The sequence below is a fragment of the Phascolarctos cinereus genome, unplaced genomic scaffold, assembly GCF_003287225.1.
Source record: "Phascolarctos cinereus isolate Bilbo 61053 unplaced genomic scaffold, phaCin_HiC Scaffold_3;HRSCAF=262, whole genome shotgun sequence".
Taxonomy (NCBI): domain Eukaryota; kingdom Metazoa; phylum Chordata; class Mammalia; order Diprotodontia; family Phascolarctidae; genus Phascolarctos; species Phascolarctos cinereus.
Genome location: NW_027555736.1, coordinates 229,311,255 through 229,335,915, shown reverse-complemented (window position 1 = coordinate 229,335,915; position 24,661 = coordinate 229,311,255). Strand labels below are relative to the sequence as shown.

Below are 24,661 nucleotides of genomic sequence, written 5' to 3'. Positions count from 1 at the left end.
AATTCTTAGAAAACCTAAGTGTCTCTCCAGCAAACAACAGTCAAATGCTGAGAATGAGTCTCAGTGTTTATAGCATCTTTGTCCTCCTATTTCTTTCTTCTTACGTATTTGAAGTGTCAAAAGTTTATTGAATTCCAAAATAATTGCAGTGTAGAAATTAGATTCTTCCTCCTCTACCCCAGAAATCTAAAGTAAAATTTATTGGTGAAGGAGGAATTTTCTCTCTTTTAAATCACCATCTAGTGGGGTTTGAGCCTATGATTTTTTGAGAGTGTGTGCTTCAGGTTGGAGGATATTAAAAGTTTTTGTTTTTGTTTTCATTTAGGTTCCTTTTCCTGCTGTATGCGAATATTTCATTGGGGGGATGGGATGAGAGGATTTGTGACTGTGAGTTTTTATATATGTTTGGCCAGTAGCCTTTGGGTTCAGAATACCCTTAGAACCCCAGGATGAGTCATTGTTACAGTGCTTTTTATAACATTAACTATTTCTGAAGTAAAACCACACTTTGAAAGTTTTGATATTAGAAAAGGAAACTTCAGCAGATTGAATACGGTACGCTGCCCTTTCTTGGGGCTGTTCGTATAAAAACTAGAAAAGTGGCGAGTCGGCTGTTTTGAAATCTCTTTTCTAAAAACAACAGTAAAGGAAAATGTGCCTTTAAAAAACTAAGAGCCATGATTTGGGGTTGCCATTTGAAGTTTGATGTACTGTTCATTCTAATTTAATTTGAATGAATTTGACTTTAAGTATCCTAAAAGGGGCGTTAGTCACACAGCCAGATTTTTCAGTTGTGCTTTGATGTGCATTTTAAATAAAGCATGTCAAATCAGTATTTTGTTCCTAATCAGGCCGTTAGACCTAATAAATACCTCTCTCCCCTCTTATCCAAACTATGCACTTATTTTAAAAAACAGAAGTACTCTTGTATTTATTTATATTTGTCATCTTCTCTTTGTATCCATTTTTAGTCATAGGATACTATTTTGTGCATTCTTTTCAAAGTTTCTTGTATGGATAGATTTTTTTCTGAATTTATGGAATCCTTTTAAGTGATTTTGACTGTCTTAGCATCGTAAATCTTTGGCACACTGATGTTCCTTTTTTTAAGGTTGTTTGTTTAGGTAGAAATAGAACTATTTGACTTTAAGTCTCATTTGTGTTTAAAAAATTATACACAAGGGTACCCAGCTTCATGTATATACACAAGGGTGTTTAAAAAAATTAAACACAAGGATACCCAGCTTCATGCTGTGGAATTGTTTGTTTATTTATATTAAGGGTTTAAAGAACACAGCATCACTTTTTTTTCATAAATGTTCTTAAATTTTGAAATCAGAAATGTTGCTCTAAAATGTGTGTACAGAATATCATTAAACTAATTTTTGAAGACAAATTTCTGAAGAACATATGCAGAATTTATACAGTTTACTTGTGGTTAGTCACAATTTATTAGTTTTAGCCACAAGTCTTTGTGGTGTGAAGTGAGGAAAGATAACAATAAAAGGAGATTTTAAAAATAAGATAATGTTGGTTTCTGAGCCTAAAGATAACATTTATTTGTGAATGAATGACTACCTAGAATCATACTAAGTTAGAGAACAAAGGATCTTAGAGAGTCATCTAACCCAACTCCCTTTTACACGCAAGGAAACTGAGTCTCAGAACTGAAATGACTTGTCCAAGCTCATACCATCTGCTTGTGGATGAACTGGAACTAGAACCCAGATCTTTTTATACTGCCATTCCAATGATCTTGCCACAGTGCAGTTCAAGGTATTACTCATTTACATGAACACTCTGCAGGTTTTAGCAGATTTGCTTGAGAATAAGGTTCCTGATGTGAACTCAACCATAAAACTGTAGAAGAAGGTTTTTTTAGGCAGGGAAGAATTCTAACAGTTCTTCTGGGGTGCACAAGCTTGTCTCAATAATAAATCATTTTGTATAGGGCTTTGTGGCTTACAAACAGTAGTATGCTGGAGCCAGCTCTAGAGAGCTGATTGTTTAATTTTCAGCATGAGCGTTTACACCTCAGAAATTGGTGAACGTTACAAATTAGGGCTTGATTTATTTTGTTGATTATCTACACTTGTGAAAGTGATGGGGAAAATATTAATAATGCTGATTAGACTTCAAAGTGTATCCTAGGTACAGTCCTCCCTACCCCTGAATCTGGTTTTAAACATTTACCAGCACAACCCTGCTTATAAAGCAGTTTCTTCACAATCCTAAATGGTAATTAGTGCAAGTATTATCTCCATTTTACACATAAGGAAACTAAAGTGCTATAGCTGGAATTCTTACTTAAGCCTCTTGAATACAAATCCAATGAGTTCTCTATTACACCATGCAGATAAAAGAAAATTTGCAGTACACATATTATGATGGAACTGGGAATATTTAGCCTGAAAAAGAAAAGATTCAGGAGTGACGTAGTAGCTGTCTTCAAGTAGTTGAAGAATTGTTGTGAAAGCAGTAGGCTAGTTCTATTTGGCTCTCAAGGAGCTGTAAACTGTAGGAATGAAGGTTTCAGCTTAACATGTAAAGAAAAACTTCCTATAACAGGCAGCTAGGTGGTGCAGTGGTTAGAGTATGGGACTTGTGGCAGGAAGAACTGAGTTTGAACCTTGCCTCAGGTGTTTACTGGCTGTGTGACTCTGGGCAAACCACTTAATCTCACTGTGCCTCAGTTTCTTCATCTGTTAAATGGGGATGATCATAGCATCTTTATCACAGAGTTGTTGTAAGGATCAAATGAGTTAAACATATATAAAGCACTTTGCAAACAAACTCCTGTATAAATGCCAGCTACTATTATTATTGCTGCACACTACTCCATCCCACTTCGTGTTTCACCCATTCTTCTCAGTCTTTGTGTCCTGCCCCCTAGTCATGGGTGTCATCCTAGGCTCTCTGGCCGAAGTCCTCTTCACTCTTCAGTATACTCTCAGTGATTCCATCCACTGCCATGGGCTCACTTATCATCTCTATGCAGATGACTCCCAAATCTATGTATACAGCCTTTATCTGTGTACTGAACTCCAGTCCCATATTACCAAATGCCTGTGGGCATCACCTGGGCATCCCAGTTGTATTTCAAACTCGACAAGTCGAAAACAGAACACATCTCCCCCCCCACCCCCAACCTGTTCTGTTTCTGTTGAGGATTCCATTATCCTTCCAGTCACTTAGATTTACAACCCTGATGTCACTTTCAGCTTTTTTCACCTCACATCTGATCTGTTACTAAGTTGTGTTTATTCTGCCTCCACAAAATCTGGCTGTCTCTTCTATTCCCCTTCATTCCACTCACGTTGCCACCATCCTTTGTTGAAAACCTCATCGCCTCTCACCTAGTCTATTGAAATAGCCTCATAATTGGTCTTCCTGCTTTCAAAGGGCAGCCAGTGACACAGGGAAGTAGCTAGTGACAGGGCAGATAGAGCCCTGGTCATGGAGTCAGGAATACCCGAGTTAAAATGAAGCTTCAGACACTTGGGCAAGTCACCTAACCTGCCTGCCTCTATTTCCCCAACTGCAAGATAGGTAAAATAGTAGCACCAATCTAACCTAAGTGTTATGGGAACCAAATGGAATGCTATTTGTAAACAGGGCTAAACACAGTGCCTGACACATGTTTATTCTATTCCTTTCCTCTTCTCCCAGAGTCCTTTTTCCCAATCCATTGTCCACACAGCCTCCAAATTAATGACCGTGTCACTCTTTTGCTCAAGAAGCTTCCTCGACTCTAGAATATAATCCCACACTTGTCAGTTTAGCATTTAAAGTTCTCCAGAGTATGATTCCAGCCTACCTATTACTCCTTCTTGCACTTTTCATTCCAGTCAAACTGACCTACTTTCACTGTTCCATCGCCAGACACCCTGCCTTTGTACAAACTGCCCCACCATGCTTCAAATGCTGTCCTTCCTCACTTCTGCCTCTTACAACACTTAGCCTCTCTGAAGGTTTAACTCAGGTGACACCATTAGCAAGAAGACTTTTCCCAATCTCTAGTTCAGGGCTTCTTCCAGCGGTGGGGAACCTTCCGCCTCGAGGCTACATGTGGCCTTCTAGGTTCTGGGGTGCAGCCTTTTACAGAACAAATCCTTTTATTAAGAGGATTTGTTCTATGAAGTTTGGATTTGGTCAGAGGGCCGCCCTTGAGGACCTAGAGGGCCAGATGTGGCCCCCAGGCCGCAGGTTCCCCCGCCCCTGCAAGTCTAACCCGTGTGTCCTGGACCCTTTGGCCCTCTGGTGATGCTTGTGGACCGCTTTTCATAATTATAGAAACCAAAGTTTAGTGAACATAAAGATGTCATTTTCTCCTTACTAAGTTTGTGGACTCCCAGAAATCAGACTGGACTCCAGGTTGAGAACCCTTCCCCTATTGCTAATCTGTTTTATCTTTAAATCATCTGATAATTTTCCTATTTGGGCCCATCTTGTACTCCAGCTCACTGCTTTTCACATTCATTCAGTTAGCATTTATTAAGAACCCAAGGCAATGGAGCGAAAAAGACAAACTGGAAAAAGTGATTGCCTGATGCGTATACTTATTGTGTATATTCTGTCATCGTCTCCGTCCCCCCGCCACACACACTTTGAGAGTCGACGATATTTTTATCTTTCTTGACAATTATTTTTTTGGGGGGGGATTCTTTTGGATGAACTTGGCTAAATGAATTTTCAATTGCTTATGAGAAACAAATGCATAAGCAAGGAGCAGCAGCATTCTTCTCCATCTGCTCATTCCCTGCAGCACCCCGGAGCAGAAACAACGAAAGAAATTATTCTGCTTTCTCCCCAGCCTTGCCCAGAAACCATGCACTGCTCTTTACTGCTACCCGCTCGGTTTCCATAGCCATACAGACCCGCCCCATCCCCCCTCTCTTTCCCCCTCCCCCGCCCCCTGCAGGCCGGAGCGGAAGGACTCTGCCGACCCCTTTAGTCATCCCACAATGCCTCTCGCCGCACGCGCGCGACCGGGAGGGAAGGTGGTGCTGCTGCACGGGCGCGCGCCTGTGTGTACCTCCTGGCACTGCGCATGCGCCCAGGCCCAAGCTGGGCCCTAGCAACCACCGCAGTGACAGTAGCAACGGAGCGGAATGGTAAGTAACCTCCAGGGTTTGGGGAGACTAACCTTGGGTTGGGGGTAGCGGGGGTCGGGGGCGGAGAAGTAGTGGTGAGGGGCGTAAAGGGACGCTTACTCGGAGGAGGGAGTCTAGGACGAAGGGGAGGGGGAGGGTCTGTTGGGGAGAGGGGCCTGGGGCGGATGGCTGCGGCTTGGGCGGGGGGCAGTGGGAGCCCGAGGAGGAGAAGGGGGATGCAAGGGGGATGAAGTGAAGAAGAGGTGGGGGAGAAGAAGGCGAAGGGAGCCTCTTGCACTGGAGGAATTCTCTTCTCCACGAGAGACGGGGAGGGCTCCAGTTGTGATTGGCGCAACAATGTACACTTGTTATCTCTAATTAACGGTGAGGATCATCTGTGGGCGGTGATGCTGCAAACCCGACTCTCCGGGAGGTTTGCTAGCTGCCTGCATCTCTCCTCGCTGCTTTGCGAAGCCCGGATTTGCCTGGTAACGGGGCAGTGACTGTCTAAAGGTAAATGCCAAGCTGCAGTGAGCCATTCTCCTGTCTGTGTACAGCCTTGAAAACTCAAACCAGTTTCTCGAAAGGGAATAGGTATTGATTGGTTGAGAGTCGTGCTTCCAGACTCTTCTGGCCAATTTAGGACAGCAAGTAATCGTCCTTCAGGGCGGTTGTTTATGAAGAGTAGGTACGGTTCTCTTTTTGAAATTCCAAATGCTCAAATAGACAGCAATTATACCAGGGGGACAAGGGGTGGGTGGGTGGGGTAGGACCGGGAAGGTAGTTACAGCAAGAGTGATTACTGCTCTTCTTTCCGTAAATGATCTTTCCTCCTCCCACCCCCCCCCCCTTGCATTTATGTGGTCAGAGCTAAGAGCTAAAAAGGTTTTGGAGTTCAGTTCTAAATTTTAGCAAAAAAAAAAAATCTGGCCTTAAATAGTTCCTTGGGTGTGCGTCATGGAAGTTAATTAACAGGTTCAAGTATGTCTTTTGAACTGGTAGACAGACTCAGAGGGAAATCAGTGGCTTCATACTATTTCTCTGTTTATTGAGGAGAGAATCCCATAAAAATTTAGGTTAGTCTGAAACCTCTAGAGGTGCAAGGTGTGTGTCCAGGAAGCAGAACTGAAGAAGACAACCCGCTACTGCTTTTACGACCAGTAAAACCAGGAAATGAATAGCTGAGAAGCACTTCGGCTTTGTGGATAGAGTACTGGCTAGGTCTCGAAGCCCTGGATTCAAGTGCCTTGTGTGACTCTGAGCAAATCATTTAGACTTTCATTGCCTCCAGACAACTGTCTAAGGCTGTGAGTTACAGGGGAGACAAATGTTCACCTACGTTGGCTGAGAGGGAGTGCTGGTAAATGTTTAACAACCAGCTTCTCCCCTAAAAAAAAAATCGTATCTGCATTAACATTTTCTCCGTAACTTTTCAGTCTAGACAGTTAACAAAACAATAAATCAGGTCCTGATTTGTAGTTTGCTGATTTCCAAGGTATAAATACTGGCAGTAACAATTTAACAGTCTTCTCTGAGAGCAATTGAATCTGGCTCTAACACATGCCTGCCACAGAAAATTGAACATTTGACTCTTTCTAAAAAGTTGGAGCTGACTTTAGTACACCCAGGCAGCTAAGTGGCCCAGTGGAGAGAGTGCCTTGGAGGCCAGAGGTCCTGAGTTCAAATGTGAGCTCAGCCACTTATTAGCCATGTGACCCTTGGGTGAGTCACTTCACCCTGTTGCCTCAGTTTCCTCATCTGTAAAATGAGCTGGAGAAGGAAATGGCAAACCACTCCAATATCTTTCCCAAGAAAACCCCAAATGGGGTCACAGAGAGTCAAACAGCTAAACAACAGCCAGCACACCCAGGTACCCCATACCAATGAAATCCCAAGTCCAGTCGCATTCCATCGATGCAACCCCCTGGTTGCAGGTGATAAAATATATGGATTATGGGTTTGTGAGGAAAGTGCCAATAATGCTGTACAGCTTTTTCTTGTTTGTTGCTATTTTTTGGTGATTTTGTTCCCTTAAGGTGTAGGTGAAGCTTTATTCACAGAAGTTGAGGAATATTTTCAGCCTTTTATTTGGTAGATGTTACTGTGGTCAGTTTGGGGGGGTGGTGACATATTAAAATAATAAAATTCTTTTCTGTCCTTTTTGAAGGTGGTAATTCCATGCTAGTCTCAATCAGAATTAGAATGATACATAATTTGACTTAAAAATAAAACAGATTTTAACATTCATTAAGCAAATATTGATCGAGTGTGTAAGGTACTAGGAAGATGCAATGCAAAATTATGAATTGTTTGATTAAGTAACCTTATATGTAAAGAATAAGAAAATTAAAGAAGCTTTGTTCAAAACTTTTTAAACAACATCAATATTGAAGTAAATTTACCCAAATAAAATTTTGGCTTGATTTTTAAGTATCACATTGTTACTACAAAGAGTTTTTACTTGGAAAGCAAAACTTGCATATACTTAAATACAAACATGAAAGTTACTTAACATTTGTACACAATAGATTGAATTAAACTGAAAGTATATATCTTAGTATTAGTGACATGACTTATGGGACTTCTATATCAAATTTGAACCAATAAGAGCTTCAAGTTAATTTCAAATTCCCCTATCCTCTCCAACTTCCTACTCTGCCTTTTAAACAGCTTGTGATTTTAGAGTTGATAGGAACCTTAGATACCATCTAGTAATAGTATTAGTAGTATCTTAGATACCATCACTCTTCCTCATTTTATAGATGACTTCTCATACAGTGTGCTAAGTACTGTGCTTAGGCCCTTGGGATAGAAAGATGGTCCCTGTCCTCAAGCACCTTGCATTCTATCAGGGGAGACAGTATGTACATATACACACATACAAGATAAATACAAAATAAATGGTGCCTTGTTTTGTGCCCCTCTGATGAACTCATGATGATTATAGTTTCTTAGCTATGTGCCCAGTTTCCCTACCAAACCATAAACTAGACTAAATACAAAGCAGGCATTTAATAAATACTGAATTGAATTAAAGTGTAGTCGGGAAAGTTTTCAATTCATTCTTCTGAAGCAGACACTTCAGTTTTATTTAGGTTACTTGGTGGACATTTCTATGGTGAAATCTTAGGAATTGAAGACATTGTGGTAACAACTCATATGTGTCAGAGGAAAGCCTTTTTTACCCAGGGCAGTCTAAACAGAATGCCTAGGGCAAATTCAAAAATGATTGACTAGACCGAAGAATAGTCACTGACAATTACTAATGTGAGAGGGAGCAGGGTGTGGTAAACAGTATGCTGGACCTGGGATTAGTAAATCTTGCTTCTGATGCATTACTTGTATGTCCATGGACAAGTCATTTAACCTCTCTGAGCCTTAGCCTGTTTCTTCATTGGTAAAATGAGAACAATACCTGTGCTGTCTATCTCACAGGGTTGTTTTGTGAGATCCAAATGAGATGCTCTATGAAGTACTTTGATAGAGAAGTGTAAATTATTATTCTCATTAATTAAGAGTCAGGATGTAGAAGTTTGGCTGGAGAGTCAGCCTTAGAGACAGACTGACCTGAGTTCAAGACCTGCCTAATTTCACATCCTAGCTGGATGACCACAGAAAAATCACTTAATCTTTCTGTGACCAACGAAACTCCCTAAGATAGTAAATCATGGATGTTGCTGATCTGCACCACTGGAGGCATGTCCTACACCAATGAAGTAACAGAAAAAAATGTGGGCCCCCAAAAGTATTAATCAATTCAATTCAAAAGACATTTATTAAGTGCCTATAATATATAAAGCTCACTGCTTAGAGGGAGGTTTTCAGCAGGTGGGATCTGCCCTTGGCCCTTTGGTGTTTAACATTTTTATCAGTGACTTGGATGGAGGCATGGATGGCATACTTAACATTTGTGCAAATAACACAACTCTGGGAGAATTAGCTAACTGGGATAAGATAGGAGCCAAGGAGCCAATAAGATATTGGGAGACTGGAACCCTGGGTTGAATCTAATAAGATGGAATGTAATGGGGATAAATGTAAAACCCTGTACTTGGGTTCAAAAATTAGCTTTGCAAGTAGAGAATAAGGGAGGTGTACCTAGCAACAGTTTGCGTGGAAAAGGTCAGAAAATCTAAGTGTACCACACACTCAGTCTTAGTCAACAGTGTGAAAACTAAGAGAGGAATAGTGTGTGGACCAGGGAAGATGATAGCCCCATTGTACTCTGCCCTGGTCTAACAACAACTGGAGTACTGTGTTTAGTTCTGGGTACCACATTTTAGGAAGGAAATTTGATGAGCTATTTCCTGAAGAGGCCACCAGGATGGCAAGACATTTAGCCTGGGGAAAAAAGTAGATTTAGAAGAGGACATGATAGCTGCCTGCAAATATTTTAAGGACTGTCATGTAGAAAATGGATTAGATTTATTCTGCTTGGCCCAAGAGAGCTGCACTAGGAATGAGTAAAAGTTGCAGAGATACAGATTTTTAGCTAGGAGTGAACACAAAAATTCTAACAATTAGAGCTGTCTAAAAGTAGTTTTGAGGTCTTCAAGTGTAAAGTTGATAACCACTTGTTGGGTATGTCATAGAGGGAATTTCTGTTCAGATATATGTTGAATTAGATGACTTCTCTGGACCCTTATAACTCAGATTCTATGCTATAATGTTAATTACATAAAATTAGTTCCTATATTACACTGAAGTATATACTATTTGCATATGATTAACTGAAATTTATGATAAAGTTCTAGGCTAGTGCTGCTTCAGGGTCGTTTGGAATAATATAAACTGTGTAATTATCTCCTGTTGACTTTGGGAAAGGCCAGGTTGTATATAATAGAATCACTTAATTGAAAAGAATAATTTTAAATGTGACTTAAAAATTATGGAAGTGTGTATAAGTGCTGCATAGGAAAAATAGTTCATTTAGCATTTGTAGATAGGCACATTACCCACATAATCAAATAATGATTCAAAACATTTATTCAGTCAAAAGCATTTATTAAGTGCCTATATTGTATAGTATATGTAATGTTTGAAAATTATATTTTTTGTCTGGCTCATTTTCTCATTGTCCATCTTCAGGAAACAGAATAGAGGGAGTATAAAATTTGGAGTTGATCTGTTTAAAAACTGGGGCAGCTAGGTGGCATACTAGATAGACTGCTGGGCCCAAAGCCAGAAGTCTTATCTTCTTGAGTTCAAATCTGACTTCAGACTAGCTGTGTGACCCTGGCCAAGTCACTTAACTCTGTTTGCCTCAGTTCCTCATCTGTAAAAAATGAGCTAGAAAAGGAAGTGGCAAACTACTCTAGTATCTTTGCCAAGAAAACCCCAAATAAGGTCACAAAGAATCAGACATGCCTGAAACAACTGAACAACCATTTAAAAACATTTCATTTTTTAAAATCAGTGGATATCTATCATTTTTTTAAAGGTTAAATAACATAAATAGCTGAACTTTCATTTTGGGGGTTTGTTCTTAAAACAAATTTCAATGAAAACCAGGCTGATATAAATCTATACCTGCCCTGCCATATGTAAAATATATTTCTTAAATACATGGTATTCAACAGCTTATTTTTCCTTGGAAACTAGATGGGAGTAGAATTTATGTGTATGATAATAGCCCTGAAATGACAATCATTCTTTTTTTTTGTTGCAACATCCTTAAGTTAAGCACCCCTGATTTCTCTATAGAAAATGTAAATACCTCACTATCAATGTATAGTACTAAAAAAAGTTAATATTTTTAATGGGATAAACAGTTGACTAAAAAATTATATCATAAATTAGCTAAGACAAAGAGGATACCAATAAAGACACCTTACTTAAATTTTTTTTTTTTAGGCAAAAGCAACAACAATTAAAGAAGCACTAGCCAGATGGGTAAGTATATGAACTCTTTTAAAAATTATAGAAAGCATACTTTTTGACCACTAGAAATTTGGAACTTGTAAATTAATTAACTTTTAAGAATATAATTATTTGGCCATCTCAATTATGTCTGATTAATAATCATCATTCAATAAGCATCCATTCAATAATCAATGAATTTCTAGAAAAAGCCATCTATACTCATTGTCTTTATTTTTTCACCCCCCCCTTCACATCTCAACTCTTAATATCTGGTTTACAGTCCTTCCTCTCAAATGAAATTACTCTCACCAAGTCTACCAGTGGTCTGTTTCTCAAATCCATTGAACTTTTCTTGGTATTTATCCTTCCTGACCTTTCTGTAGCTTTTCACCCTGATGACGACTAGGTACTCCTGTATATTTTATCCTTTTTGTGTTTTTGTGATATTACTTCTTAGCTTTTTTTTTTCTGGATCATTGTTCCATTTTCTAGCCCCTTGTGTGTGATTATACCCTAGAGCTCTTTCCTAGCCAGTCACTTCTTACCATAGACTCCTTCTTAGTGAGTTCATTAACTCTCCTAGGTTACTTCCAGATCTGTTTATCCAGCCCTTATCTGTCTACCAACTTCCAGTCCTGCATTACCAACTGCCTGCTTAGATGTATGAATCAGTGACCCATCAGCATCTCAAACTCAATGTGTCCAAAACAGAATTCATTATCTCTACTCCACAAACCACACCTCTTTCTAACTTCCTTATTTCTGATAAGGGTATCACTATCCAGTCACCCAGGTTCACAATTTTGGGGTCATTCTTCACTCTTTACTACCCTTTCCTTCACCCTTTTATCCATTCAGTTAACAATTCTTATCAATTCTATCTTCACACCAAGTTTTATAGCCTTGTATTTATTGTTTTTCTGGAATTGTAGGACCCGGGGAAGATAGATTACAGTGGATAAAATAACAAAATATTTCAATGGTTCTTTACTTTCTACAGCTCTTCACTAGTTTTACTAATTTACTTAGTTACTTTTTATTCATTTCTGTCTGGTTTCTACTCAGGGAGAATTCTGCATTATAAAGTTCTGATTTGTTATAATACCAGTATATAAGTTATAATATTTCCAGTGTTTACTTCCTGAGGTTTTGGTAAAGGAAGGGACTTTCAGTTCTTTGTGATTTAGATTGGACTTCTGGACAAGATGGCTGCCTGAACAGTGGTGGGAAATCCAGCTCCCATACCCCTATTCCAACAAAAACTTAAAAATAGCAACAGATTGAATAATAATCAAGAAATCTAGCTTCTTTTCAACTTCTCTCAACTCAGAACTGCTCAGACTTCAGCCGCAATTCAACAGGTCCCCATAGGAAAGGGGACCCACCAGTAAAGCCAGTGCCTATACTGGCAAACAAGTCGGTAGCCTCCCACATACCTGAGGCCAGTCTCAGGTGTAGTCTGCAAGGCTCAGGATCTGGAGAAGGCTAGAGTGGAGGGCTCTCCTGAGAAAGCCCCATGGTGGTTAGAAAGCTGCAGTGTGGACCTGGGAAGTGACCATGAGTAGCAGTGACTAATATGGGGAACCTATAGTTCTAGAAGTGCTCAGACTGGGACACCCCAGATATGGGCTTAATTGTCTCTAGCAAGATTGAGAGTGATGTGTCTAAGCCCATAAAGTGAAGGTCAGCGTAGAAATCCAGGTCAAGACCAGGTAGGACCAACCACCCCTCTGAAAAAGCGTAATGGAAGGCAGAGCCTCACCCTGTCACAAAGCCCTGATTCAGGAACTATAGCTGGAGAAAAGACTATATTCAAAGAGATATATGCTACCATAAAGTATTATATTAAGTTCTAAGATAACTTAAAATCCAACTTACATGGAAAGAGATACTTGGCATCAACCTTGTGCAGAGACCCAAAAGAAAAAATAGATTTTCCATAAGGACTATGTGATTTCCTAAAAGAAGTGAAGCAAGAGATAAAAGTGAAACCAAAGTATTGGAGGAAAGAATTGAAAGGAGAATAAGTAGTTCAGAAGAAAAGTGGTAAATCTTACCCAAGGAATGAAATCCCTAGACATTTTATAACAGATCAAACAGAAATCACTGACTCTTTGAGGCAGCAAGAAATATATGAACCAAATCAAAAAATTGAAAAAATAGCAAATGTAACATGTTTGGTATTGAAAGCAACTCACCTGGGATATAGGTCAAAGAGAAAGAATTTAATAATCACTGGGCTCTCTAAAAACTTTGATTAAAAAAAAAGTCTGAATTCTATATTAAAATGGTTTTTAAAGTTTTATTACATATGTGTTTTAGCACTAGTGATTTAAATATGTAAATCATGTTCATTTTAAATCCTGTGCACTTACCACATATTTTTTCAATAAATACTCCCTCTTCATTCCCAATAAGAGTAATATCAATAACAGTCCTACCCCATTAAGGCAGTTAGTCATGGACAGTAACAGGCTGCTGGTTGGACAAGTTACCCCAAAGGACAGAATTAGTCAAGGACTAATTCTGTTTGTGTGGGTTTTGTTGAAAAAAAATTTTTTGTTTTTAAAGAAAAGGAAGAAGGAAGAAAAGAAGCTCCAGAATTTTAAAGCATATGTCAGCTACCAGTTGTTCTGGTTTCAGATTACTGGGTGGTCTATCAGTAGTATATCTGTCAGGTAAAAATATGCATCTTCTTTATAACCTGGTGGTCTCAAGTTAAAAAAATTCACAGAAAGTAAAGAAATAATATAAAAACATAGCTCAAGAAATATATTAGAGAGTAAAACTATATGAGGTGAACAAAAGTATTTTGCAGGAACAGCTACATTTCACATGGCTGTTTGACCCCTGTCAGATAAGTGGAAGGAGTAAACAGTCACTAGGGAAGAAAAAAAAATTTAAATAAAACAAAAAAATTTCAATAAGACATTTTGACTGGTTACAGAGGCAACCAGCAGGGGTAGGCTAGTCTACAGCAGGAATGATCTGTACCCTAAAAGGTTAGCCATGCCAGTTTTAGTCTTTGAATCTCTGTTAACAAGGGAGACAGTTCAGATGTCTTACAATGCTAATACTTCAGTGGCTCAGACTCCTCACTTGAATATAAATCCTATTCCATTCTAATTTTACTTAAATTAGCCTGAAAAACTTGCAGTTATAGCATAGGAAGAAAAATAAAACACTCATGGTCCATTTCTTGTGGTTAAATCAGATTTTAGAGCTGGATTTGCTCATAAAAAATTCATGGAAAAAAGTTAAATATGAGTCTGTGGCTCTGCTGAGTCAAGTTCCCCCCCACCCCCACCCCTTGGTTAATAGTCAGAAATCATTCACTGTCTAGGTTAACAGGTACCTACAGATGACTGTCTGGACAAAAAAAGTCTGTCTCAAAACCACTGTTATCAATCTCAGGTTGGGAAGAAAGGGGAGTCTAAAAATCAGTGCCAGTGCAGACATGTCTAGGACCCCTGTCCCTCTGGATCCATGCTTCCTTCAGGGTCTTCATCATTGTATATGTTCTCAGCCTTCTGCCAGGCATGCATGATATTGGCTTCTGATACAGAACAAATAACCCAAGGTTCGTTGGCGTTCCAGGAGAAATCTGATATCTTGGCAGTGTGGCCACCGTGAATAAACAATGATTCTGGTAGCCTATCTTCTAGAACTTCAGGCGACTGCTCTTTTCCAGTTTTACTCAAGTCCCAGACATCTAGCCTGTGGTCAGTGCCACTGGAAGCCAAGATAGTTTCGTTGTGGAGAGACCATCGAACCTGGAATATTTCATCCTTATGTGACTCAAAGGAATGCAACTTCAGTTTCAGGTTTCTAAGATCCCACAGTGCAACTGTCTTATCAGCTGATCCTGTGGCAAGAATAAACTCACTATAAGGATTGAAAGAGGGGCAGTTAGGTGGCACAGTGGATAGAGCTCTGGCCCTGGAGTCAGCAGGACCTGGGTTCAAATCTAGTCTCAGACCAGACACTTGACACTTACTAGCAGTGTGACCCTGGGCAAGTCGCTTAACCCCGATTGCCTAAGCAAAAAAAAAAAAAGGATTGAAAGAGAGACAATTTTCTTTGACAGTGTGAGCATCCACTGAGTGGCTTGGTTTGATCGTGTGTCCCAGATTATAAACTTCTCATCGTCAGCAACTGATCCAAAAAGAGATTCGTGGAGCAGGTGCCAAGAAACATCTTCAACTACTGCTGTATGTCCAATGAATATGGTGTTTGCGTCTACTATCTTACCTTCCTTTGGAACTGCACTGATGTCCCACAAGCAGATGGTATGATCATCTGATGCACGAAGCAAGTGTCCGCTGAGATTTGGGTTCCAAGACAGGCCATAGCCCTCCTTTTGATGTCCACAGAGACACAAATCTGGGTTACACTCCCTAGAAGGGTCTGGTTTTTTGGGTTTTTTTAGGCAATTGGGGTTAAGTGACTTGCCCCGAGCTGCACAGCTAGTAAGAGTTATGTGTCTGAGGCCAGATTTGAACTCAGATCCTCCTGACTTCAGGGCCAGTGCTCTATCCACTGCACCGCCTAGCTACCCCAAGGGTCTGGTGTTCACGAGTGCTTGGTGTAGTCAAAAACAAGGACATCACTGGATGGAGTCTTTGTTGCAATAATGCAAGAATTTGGGGGCACATAACGGGCCCTGTTTGCTTTGCCTTCATGGTTAATCTTGATTTTAATTTCAGTTTTCCCACTAACTGAGCCAAAGCCTCCAAATTCTCCTTTCTCACTGTCGTAATGAGAGGCATCAGACTGAGCATCATCACTGGGGAGCTGCACTCTGGGTATCACAAGATGGTTTTGTTCATCTGATGTTGTGTGTGCCCACGACAAGTCGAGGAATGCTGAAATCTTTCCCTTCAGGTCTGGTTACATCTGGAAGCCACTGTGCAGCCACTAGGCCACTCTAGGGCATGGGTCATCACTAAGTCATAGAGAAAAGGAGTATTTTTGTCTATATTTTATGCTCTTCGTTGATCACTCATTCTTCTCCAACATCATCAAAGGCTGCTTCCCCGTCGGCCATGGTGGGCGGAGAAGCTGAGGGACAGAATGATGGGTGGAGGGGCTAAGGACTCCCAGGCTCGCGGCACCTCGAAGGGGCGGGGGATGAGAGTGAAGAGGCGGGGGCAAAGCAGTGCTTTGAAATACCGTTTCTGAGGGGCAAAATGATGCAGTGCATGTTCACCATCCCTCTTTGGTAGTGTGGTTCGATGCCCAAGTTTTCGTTCGGAGCAATACTACTGTACAACAACAAATTCCTCCTAATTGGAACGTAAGGACAAAGGTCATTATTGGAAGAAGCTAGCTAAGAAGGTGCTATTAGAGGGTGGAATCTGGTTCATTGCTTCACATACGAGAATTTGTGACTGCAGAGTGAATTGGTGTTGTGCAAGAGAATCGGCTGCATGTTCACAGACTGGTACCAGGGAAATAATACCTGTGACAGCCTCAGCAACAAGGAGCCTAGTATATATCTATTACTGAGGGCAGGATAGTGGTACTGGTTGTCATTGCTGCCCTCTCTGTCTTCATGCACCTTTCCCCTAGGAAGATCCATAAAAAGTCAAGAGGAATCAAATCTGCAGCTGCTGAAGAGGGGAATGAGGAGTGGGAGAGGACAGAGCCCTGGGAAGCTTCTGGAATCTTGACCAGAGACAATGACTGTCCAGCAAAGACTGGGGAGAATGTATTTGTCCAGAGAATTTATTGATGGGGATAAGAGGATTTTAATCTTAAAATAAAGGGGAGAAAGCAGAAAGTACTTAGATATAGCTGTTAAACCAGCTACCATGGCAGGGTGACATAAAACACAATAAAAGATATATTCAGTAATTAAAAAATAATAATAACTGAAACCAAAGCTTAGAGAGGCACTCACAACTTCAGGTGTCTCTACAACAAAATGCAGAGAATGAGTATTAAGCAAAGTGATCTTGGTATTTTAATACAAAGAAGTAAATAAATGGCAGGAAAAAAAAACCTCATAACATCCAGCGCTGAAAAGATACTTTTTTTTTTCGAAAGAAAACAGTTTCAATAAAAGGGGAACTAGTAAGGTATTTAAAAGAAAATACAGAATTGAAACATACTCACTATGTGACCACAGCAAACACTCTAAGACTGTAACTTGCAGAGAATGTTTGCATTTGTAGAGAAGATTCTTCACTAAGAGCTTTCTCTGTCAAGGAGATTATTAATCCAGTTAAAAAAAAGAAGATACAGACCTGTGTACTTTGTGTAAGTCCATGAACTCTGAGGTGGAAAGAAGGGTAGTAGACATTTGAATGAGGGTAAGAAGAATATAAATGTTAGCATTATGGGAATATATTACAGACCTACCGTAAGTTCTTTTTTTTTTTTCTTGCTTCAGACAAATGATTTTCATTTCAACTCTTGGACAGGAAACTTCTACCAGAGAAAATCTACAACTCTTTTTGCAGTGTAGAAAATCTCTACCTCTCTTAGAGAGGTGCCTGGGTGACAAATAAATGACTTTCAAAGGATCTAATAGTCCACGTGTGTTGGAGGACAGACTTGAACCACCAGGCTTTCTTTCCTCAGGTCAGCTATCTTCACTATACCATGTTGACTCTCTTGATACAGAGCACAAAAACTAGCATAGAGGCAAGGTATACTTGTGATAGAAGGCTTCAACTATCTAGACATCTGCTGGAGATCTCTTTGTACCTAAAAACAGAGCTAGATAAATTCTTGATATGCTTTGATGATAATTTCATCTTTCAGAAGATAGTAGAAGTCTTCTAGCAAAAATGGCAGTGTTAAACATTGTAGAGGAGCCTAGGTCTTATGTGTATACTCCAGCAAAGATGTTAAAAAGATCTAGCAGGGTAGCTAGGTGGCATAGTGGATAGAGCACCAGCCCTGGATTCAGGAGGACCTGAGTTCAAATCCGGCCTCAGACACATAACACTGTGTGACCCTAGGCAAGTCACTTAATCACATTGCCTAATCAAAAAAAAGAAAAAAGATCTAGTAATGATCAAGACATTCAAAGAAACAACAGTGAACTCCTTCAGTCAGACGAGGGCTATACAAAAAGACAGGCAGAAGCCTGTGCATACCGTGAAAGTATTTCTGCCAGGGAAATTGTGCAAGTTTAGGTCAGCAAGCTAGGAGCAGAATGCCAGTGAGCGATGGCAAGGTCCAGGGTATAATCGTCCCTGTGTGGAGACAGGGCGGAGTTGAGGAGAAGGTTATGGAAACTGAGCAGGGGGAGTGGGGAAGTTAGGGTGTTGGAATGAACATCAGCATGTATTTTGTTTTATTTATTTATTTATTTGTTTAAATATAAATTTATTTATTTTTAGTTTTCAACATTAGCTTCCACAAGTTTTTGAGTTCCAAATTTTCGCCCCATCTCCCCCTCCCCCACCCAAGATGGTATGAATTCTGAATATCCCTTCCCCTAGTCTGTCCTCTCTTCTATCTCTCTCCCCTTCTCTTATTCCCTTCCCCTTCTATTTTCCTGTAGGGCAGGATAGACTTCTGTACCCCATCTCCTGTATTTCTTATTTCCCAGTAGCATGTGAAAACATTTTTTTAAACATATGTTTTTAAAACTTTAGGTTTCAAATTTTCTCTCTTCCTCCCTCCCCACCACCCTCATTGAAAAGGCAAGCAACTCAATATAGGTTGTACATGTGCAGTTATGCAAAACACTTCCATAGTAGACATGTTGTGAAAAACTAACTCTATTTCCCTTAATCCTATCCTGCCCTCCCATTTATTCTATTCTTTCTTTTGACCCTGTCCCTCCTCAGAAGTATTTGCTTCTGATTACCCCTTTCCCAATCTGCCCTCCTCTCTATCATCCCCCTGCTCTCTTGTCCCCTTCTCCCCCTATTTTCCTGTAGGGTAAGACAGATTTCCATACCCAATTGAATGTGTATGTTATTCTCTCCTTAAGCCAAATCCTATGAGAATAAGATTCATCATTCCCTCTCACCTTCCCCTGTTTCCCCTCCACTGTAAGAGACTTTTCTTTTCTGTTTTTTTTTGTGAGATAATTTACCCCATTCTACCTCTCCCTTTCTTCTTCTCCGAGTATCATCCTCTCTCATCCCTTAATTTTATTCTCCAGATATGACCCCTTAATCTTCAACTCACCCTGTGCCCTCTATCTATCTATCTATCTATCTATACATACGTATAATTTTTTTCCTTCAACTACCCTAGTACTGACAAAGGTCTCATGAGTTATAAATATCATCTTAATAAGTCATTTATGATTTCTCTTTTCTGTTTACCTCTTCATGTTCCAGTTGAGCCCTGTATTTGAAAGTCAAATTTTCTATTCAGCTCTGGTCTTTTCATCAGGAATGCTTGAAAGTCCTCTATTTCACTGAATGACCATTTTTTCCCCTGAAGGATTATACTCAGTTTTGCTGGGTAGGTGATTCTTGGTTGTAATCCTATCTCCTTTGCCCTCTGAATATTATATTCCATGCCCTGCGGTCCTTTAATGTAGAAGCTGCTAAATCTTGTGTTATCCTGATTGTGTTTCCACAGTACTTGAACTGTTTCCTTCTGGCAGCTTGTAATATTTTCTCCTTGACCTGGGAACTCTGAAATTTGGCTATAATATTCCTAGGAGTTTTCCTTTGGGGATCTCTTTCAGGAGGAGATCTGTGGATTCTTTCAATTTCTATTTTGCCCTCTGGTTCTAAAATATCAGGGCAGTTTTCCTTGATAATTTCTTGAAAGATGATGTCTAGGCTCTTTTTTGATCATGGCTTTCAGATAGTCCAATAATTTTTAAATTCTCTCTCCTGGATTCTATTTTCCAGGTCAGTTGTTTTTCCAATGAGATATTTCACATTGTTTTCTAATTTTTCATTCTTTTGGATTTGTTTACTGTGTCTTGATTTCTCATAAAGTCACTAGCTTCCAATTGCTCTATTCTAATTTTTAAGGAAGTATTTTCTTCAGTAAGCTTTTGGATTTCCTTTTCCATTTGGCCAGTTTTTCTTTTGAGGGCATTTTTCTCCTCATTGGCTTTTTGGACCTCTTTTGCCATTTGGGTTAGGCTATTTTTTAAGGTGTTATTTTCTTCAGTATTTTTTTGGGTCTCCTTTAGCAAGCTGTTGACTTGTTTTTCATGATTTTTTCTATCACTTCACTTTCAGTTTTTCCTCTACTTCCCTTACTTGCTTCTCAAAATCCCTTTTGAGCTCTTCCAAGGCCTGGGACTGATTCATATTTTTCTTGGAGGCTTTGGATGTAGGAGCTTTGACTTTGTTGTCTTCTTCTGGTTGTATATTTTGATCTTCTTTTTCACCAAAGTAAGATTCTGTGGTCTGACTCTTTTTGCGCTGCATGCTCATGATCCCAGCCAATTACTTGAGTTTTAAACTCTTTGTTAAGGTAAGAGTCTGCTTCCAATGTGGAGAATGCATTGTCCCAAGCTTCAGGGGTTTGTGCAGCTGTTTTCAGAGATACTTGTAGGGACTTGTAAATTTTCAGTTCTTCCAAGGTGGTATGATAAGGGACGAGGTGTTTACTCCTTTCCTGGCCTGTGACCACAAGTAGTCCTTTCTGTCCTGTAACTGTGAGGAGGGGTTTCTCTCCACAGCCACTACAAGCTCCACCATGCCAGCGCTCCTCCTTACCCCAGCACCGCCGCCGAGAACTGTGACCCAGATCCAAACACGGGCAAAACAAGAGATTCCTGCCTCAGCACTGGCAAAGAGATCCCTGCAACCCCTCTCTGATCAGCCACTGGATTCCCCCTCAGTCTGTGGGCCGGAAGCTCGGAAAGCAGCTGCCCCCGCCCAGGGCCACACTCTTGGGGAATGGAGCTGAGACCCTGCCTTCCTCTCTGAGCACCACAGAAACAGACTTTTCCCACTGACCTTCTAAGTTGTCTTTGTCATTCATGGATTGAGAAGTCTGGAAACCACCACAGCTGCCCGAGATTCAGTCCTCTGAGGCCTGCTCCAGGTTTGCTGTGGCCTTCACGCCCACGCTGCGCTCCCAGCCCAGAGCGATACACCTTTCTGATCAATCATCCAGGTTGTCTTGGGCTAGAAATTTGTTTCACTCTGTCTTTTTGCGGGTTCTGCTGCTTCAGAATTTGTTTAGAGCCATTTTTTATGAGTATTTGGAGGGGTTTGGGGGAGAGCTGAAGCAAGTCACTGCTTTCACTCTGTCATCTTGGCTCCGCCCCCCCCCCCCCCCCGCATGTATTTTGAAGTCTCCTAGAATGAGAGAGATTTGGAAAATCCCTGGAAAAAAAGACTGTGAGCCAGACACTGAACTTACTGAAAAAGGGAGGGTAATGTTCTGGGGTATTGATGAATCACAGCTACCAGAATCTAGAGCAGATAATAAAATTGGAATAAATGAACCCCAAAGGGGAAGAAATTAGTGATAGTGATAAAGGGAGAGTCTAGAAGGGGCAGTTGGAGGAAGAAGTATTCGGGCTCCACCATCATGATCAGTGAGTGGAGTCTGAGGGAAACTACAACTAGAACTGCAAAGGATGGCAAGAGAAGCAGTGTCGTCAGGAAGGAACCACATCTGAATGAGTGAGAAAGAAGACTTAGTGTGAAAGCCGGGTGGTTAATTATGGAGCAGACAGACCCAAGGACACAACAGAAGAGACTGACAGATACAGAGTGGGACGGGTATTGGGTAGGGTTAAAGGGGCGGAGATAGAGATGAGATGAGGGAACGAACTGCTAAGGCTGGGGAGGGGGTCAGTATCGTGGCTATGTGAAGAGCAGGAAGAATGGGAGTATGTCAACCACTGGGAAATATTTCCAGGCAGGGTAAAAGTGAAGTCTGCTGATAAAGGCAGGCAATTAAATTAGTAAACTCAGGGTCAGTGATTTGTGTTAGCACAGGCCTCAACTGCCCTGATGTGCCAGGTTATGGGAGTTGGTTTGTGCAACACAGAAGCCCCAGGGAGTAAGACTTGTCTATTAAGGATGCCTAGTGAGGAGGCCTCTCCCTTCCCCAATCTCCTCCTTCCCGAAACAGGACTGACAACATTTTGCCCTTGGACTGGTCAAGTAACCTAATGAGAAAGAAGAAAATCTAAGTTTAAATTCCAGCTCTACTATTTGGAGAAGTCACTTAATCTCTATCAGACTCAACCCAAAATTTAATTCACAAAGGTGGTGAGGGTTAAACAAAGCAATGTGTATTAAACATTAAAAACAAAGCACTCAGTGTGTCTGGGCAGTCCATCATAAGAAGAAGATAGGATTGTAGATGTAGAGCTGAAGGAGGCCTTTGAGGGCATCTAGTCCAATCCTTTGTTTACAGTAAAGTGAGCACCAAAGAGGTTTTTAAATGACTTACCCGAAGTCATGTAGTAAGTAATGGGTATAATTTTAACCTATGAGTTCTGACTGCAAATCCAGTATGTGCTACATTGCTTCTTAAGCTGCTGTTCCAGTGAAGTGGTAGAAATGAAGCTTCTCTCTTTTTGGGGTAGCCAAGAATTGGAAGTTGTGGGGATGCCTATCAGTTGGGGAATGGCTGAACAAGTTACGGTATATAAATGTAATGGAATACTGTTGTGTTCTAAGATATGATGAAGTAGACTTCAGAAAAACCTGGAAAGACTTGTATGGACTGATGCTGTGTGAAGTGAGCAGAACCTGGAGAACATTGTACACAGTAACAGCCACACTGTGCGATGATTGACTTTGATAGACTTAGCTCTTCTCAGCAATGCAAGAATCTAAGACAGCTCCAAAAGACTCATGATGGAAAATGCTATCCACATCCAAAGAACTATAGAGTGTGAATGCAGATGGAAGCATGCTATTTGCTCTCCTTTTCTTTTATTGTTTTGATTCGTCTTTGTCATGGTTCCTCCCATTGGTTTTAATTCTTCTTTACATCATGACTAATGTGAAAATATGCTTAATATGAAAGTATATGTAGAGCCTATATTAGATTGCATGCCATCTTGGGGAGGGGGGAGGAGAAAGAGGGGAAGAAAATTTGAAACTCAAGATCTTATGGAAGTGAATATTAAAAACTAAAAATTAATAAATTGTTTAAAAGAGGCTTCTATAGCTTTTTTTTTTTATTCCTACTTTAGATTGAACTGAGGGTAGAAAAAAGGAAAGAGATGCCAAAGAAAACAGTTGATATTAGAAGTCTGGAGTCCTGAATGTAAGGGAAGCTTGTTGGAGGACCAGAACACCCTCCTAGGAAAGTTTTTAAAAACAGATGGACTTGAGAAGCTTTGACTATCCCAGATGTGAAATGTCTTCTTTTATTCTTCCCTCTCTATTTGGTATTGGTGTACCTGCTTCAGTCGTGTTCACAGCAGAGCATAAGATCAGTAGTTATTTATTGAAAACATTCATTAGGAGAGCATAATAATTAGTATTAGGCTTTCTTAATTCTTTTGAGTAAAAATGGAGGGATTCTTAGACCTTATTACCCTATTTTGGTTAAATATTCCAATCAGAACAATATTCTTCTTCCCACTTTTTTTCATAACAGGAAGAAAAATCAGGTCAGAAGCCAGCAGAAGCCAAAGAAGTAAAACTTTATGCCCAGATTCCCCCTGTAGAGAAGATGGATGCATCCTTGTCCATGCTTGCTAATTGCGAGTAAGTTCTGTGAAGAAGATTAGTTATTTTATCCTGTGAATTCTTCTAGAATTGTCAATTTCCTTTTCTGTCTCTTTTTTTTTTCAATACTTTAAGAAGGGTGTTTGTTTTTCTCTGTGCCCCATGTATGTTTCCCTACATAATTCATCTGCTGATAGAGTCAAACACATAAAGAGACTACTACTGACTTAGGAGTTTGTAGAGTCATTAATAGAGTGACATCCAAAGGTATACTTTCTTCATTGTATCTGATTATCATCAGCATGGAGAACATGGAAGGACCAAAAAACTGCTTCCCTATTACAAATCTGTATATTACCTCTCTCCCAGGCAAAGTTATGAGCCAAAATCTATACTATACTTAACCTACTAAGAGCTCCATCTCATAACTGTTCTTTGGTTCTACATTAAAAATAAATTAGAATGAATTAAAATGCTATGTACCAATTTTATCAATATTTTGATTCTTTTGTATTATAACCATGACACATACTTACACAATGACTTTCACATAGAGATTTGAGATCAACATTGTATATTATCTTCTTATATAATGCTCTTCATGTCTCTGTCACATTAGACCAATAGCATTTGGATATGATTAGTGTAATGAGAATTGCTCTGAGGTAGAAGGAAGACTAACTTAATTCTAGGAAATTAAATGTAAACAATCATTTCTAACCAGTTTTGAGGAGAGGACTAGACCTATGATTTCTTTGGTAGAGGGAGTTCCCATTAAGGTAAGTCCCTCTACTAATGCAGGTCAGTCCCTGTTTTGGGATTTATAGTTTTTTTAATCAATTAATTTTTAGTTTTCAGCATTCACTTTTATAAGATTTTGAGTTCTAGATTTTTGCCTCTCTTTCCCCTTCCGCCTCCCCAAGACAGCATGTAATTTGATATAGGCTATACATGTACAATCATATTAAACATATTTCCACATTAGTCATGTTGTAAAGAAGAATCAGAGCCAAAGGGAAAAACCGCAAGAAAGAAAAAAAAAAAAGAGAAAATAGTATGTTTCAATCTGCATTCAGACTCCATTCTTTCTCTGGCTGTGGATCGCATTGTCCATCATGACGCTTT

General features: G+C 40.0%; 2 protein-coding genes and 1 pseudogene across 5 annotated transcripts in view; 2 read left to right on the top strand and 1 right to left on the bottom strand.

The window, feature by feature from the left end:
- Positions 1–24,661, top strand: part of LOC110208345 (prostaglandin reductase 2-like) — a 544,334-nt gene that overhangs the window by 100,264 nt on the left and 419,409 nt on the right. The gene's annotated exons all lie outside the window — the stretch shown is intronic.
- DNAL1 (dynein axonemal light chain 1) overlaps positions 4,979–24,661 on the top strand; it is a 38,023-nt gene continuing 18,340 nt past the window's right edge. Inside the window, exons 1-4 of one of the 2 annotated variants that reach the window (XM_020986330.2) lie at positions 4,980–5,114; positions 5,483–5,606; positions 10,947–10,985; positions 23,466–23,575. In XM_020986330.2, the coding sequence (XP_020841989.1) occupies positions 23,541–23,575 (35 nt within the window). In that variant the 5' untranslated portion in view covers positions 4,980–5,114; positions 5,483–5,606; positions 10,947–10,985; positions 23,466–23,540. Of the gene's footprint in view, positions 5,115–5,482; positions 5,607–10,946; positions 10,986–23,465; positions 23,576–24,661 lie in introns of both variants that reach the window. The other variant, XM_020986329.2, reaches the window with a different exon arrangement.
- Positions 14,377–16,017, bottom strand: LOC110208353 (histone-binding protein RBBP4-like; annotated as a pseudogene).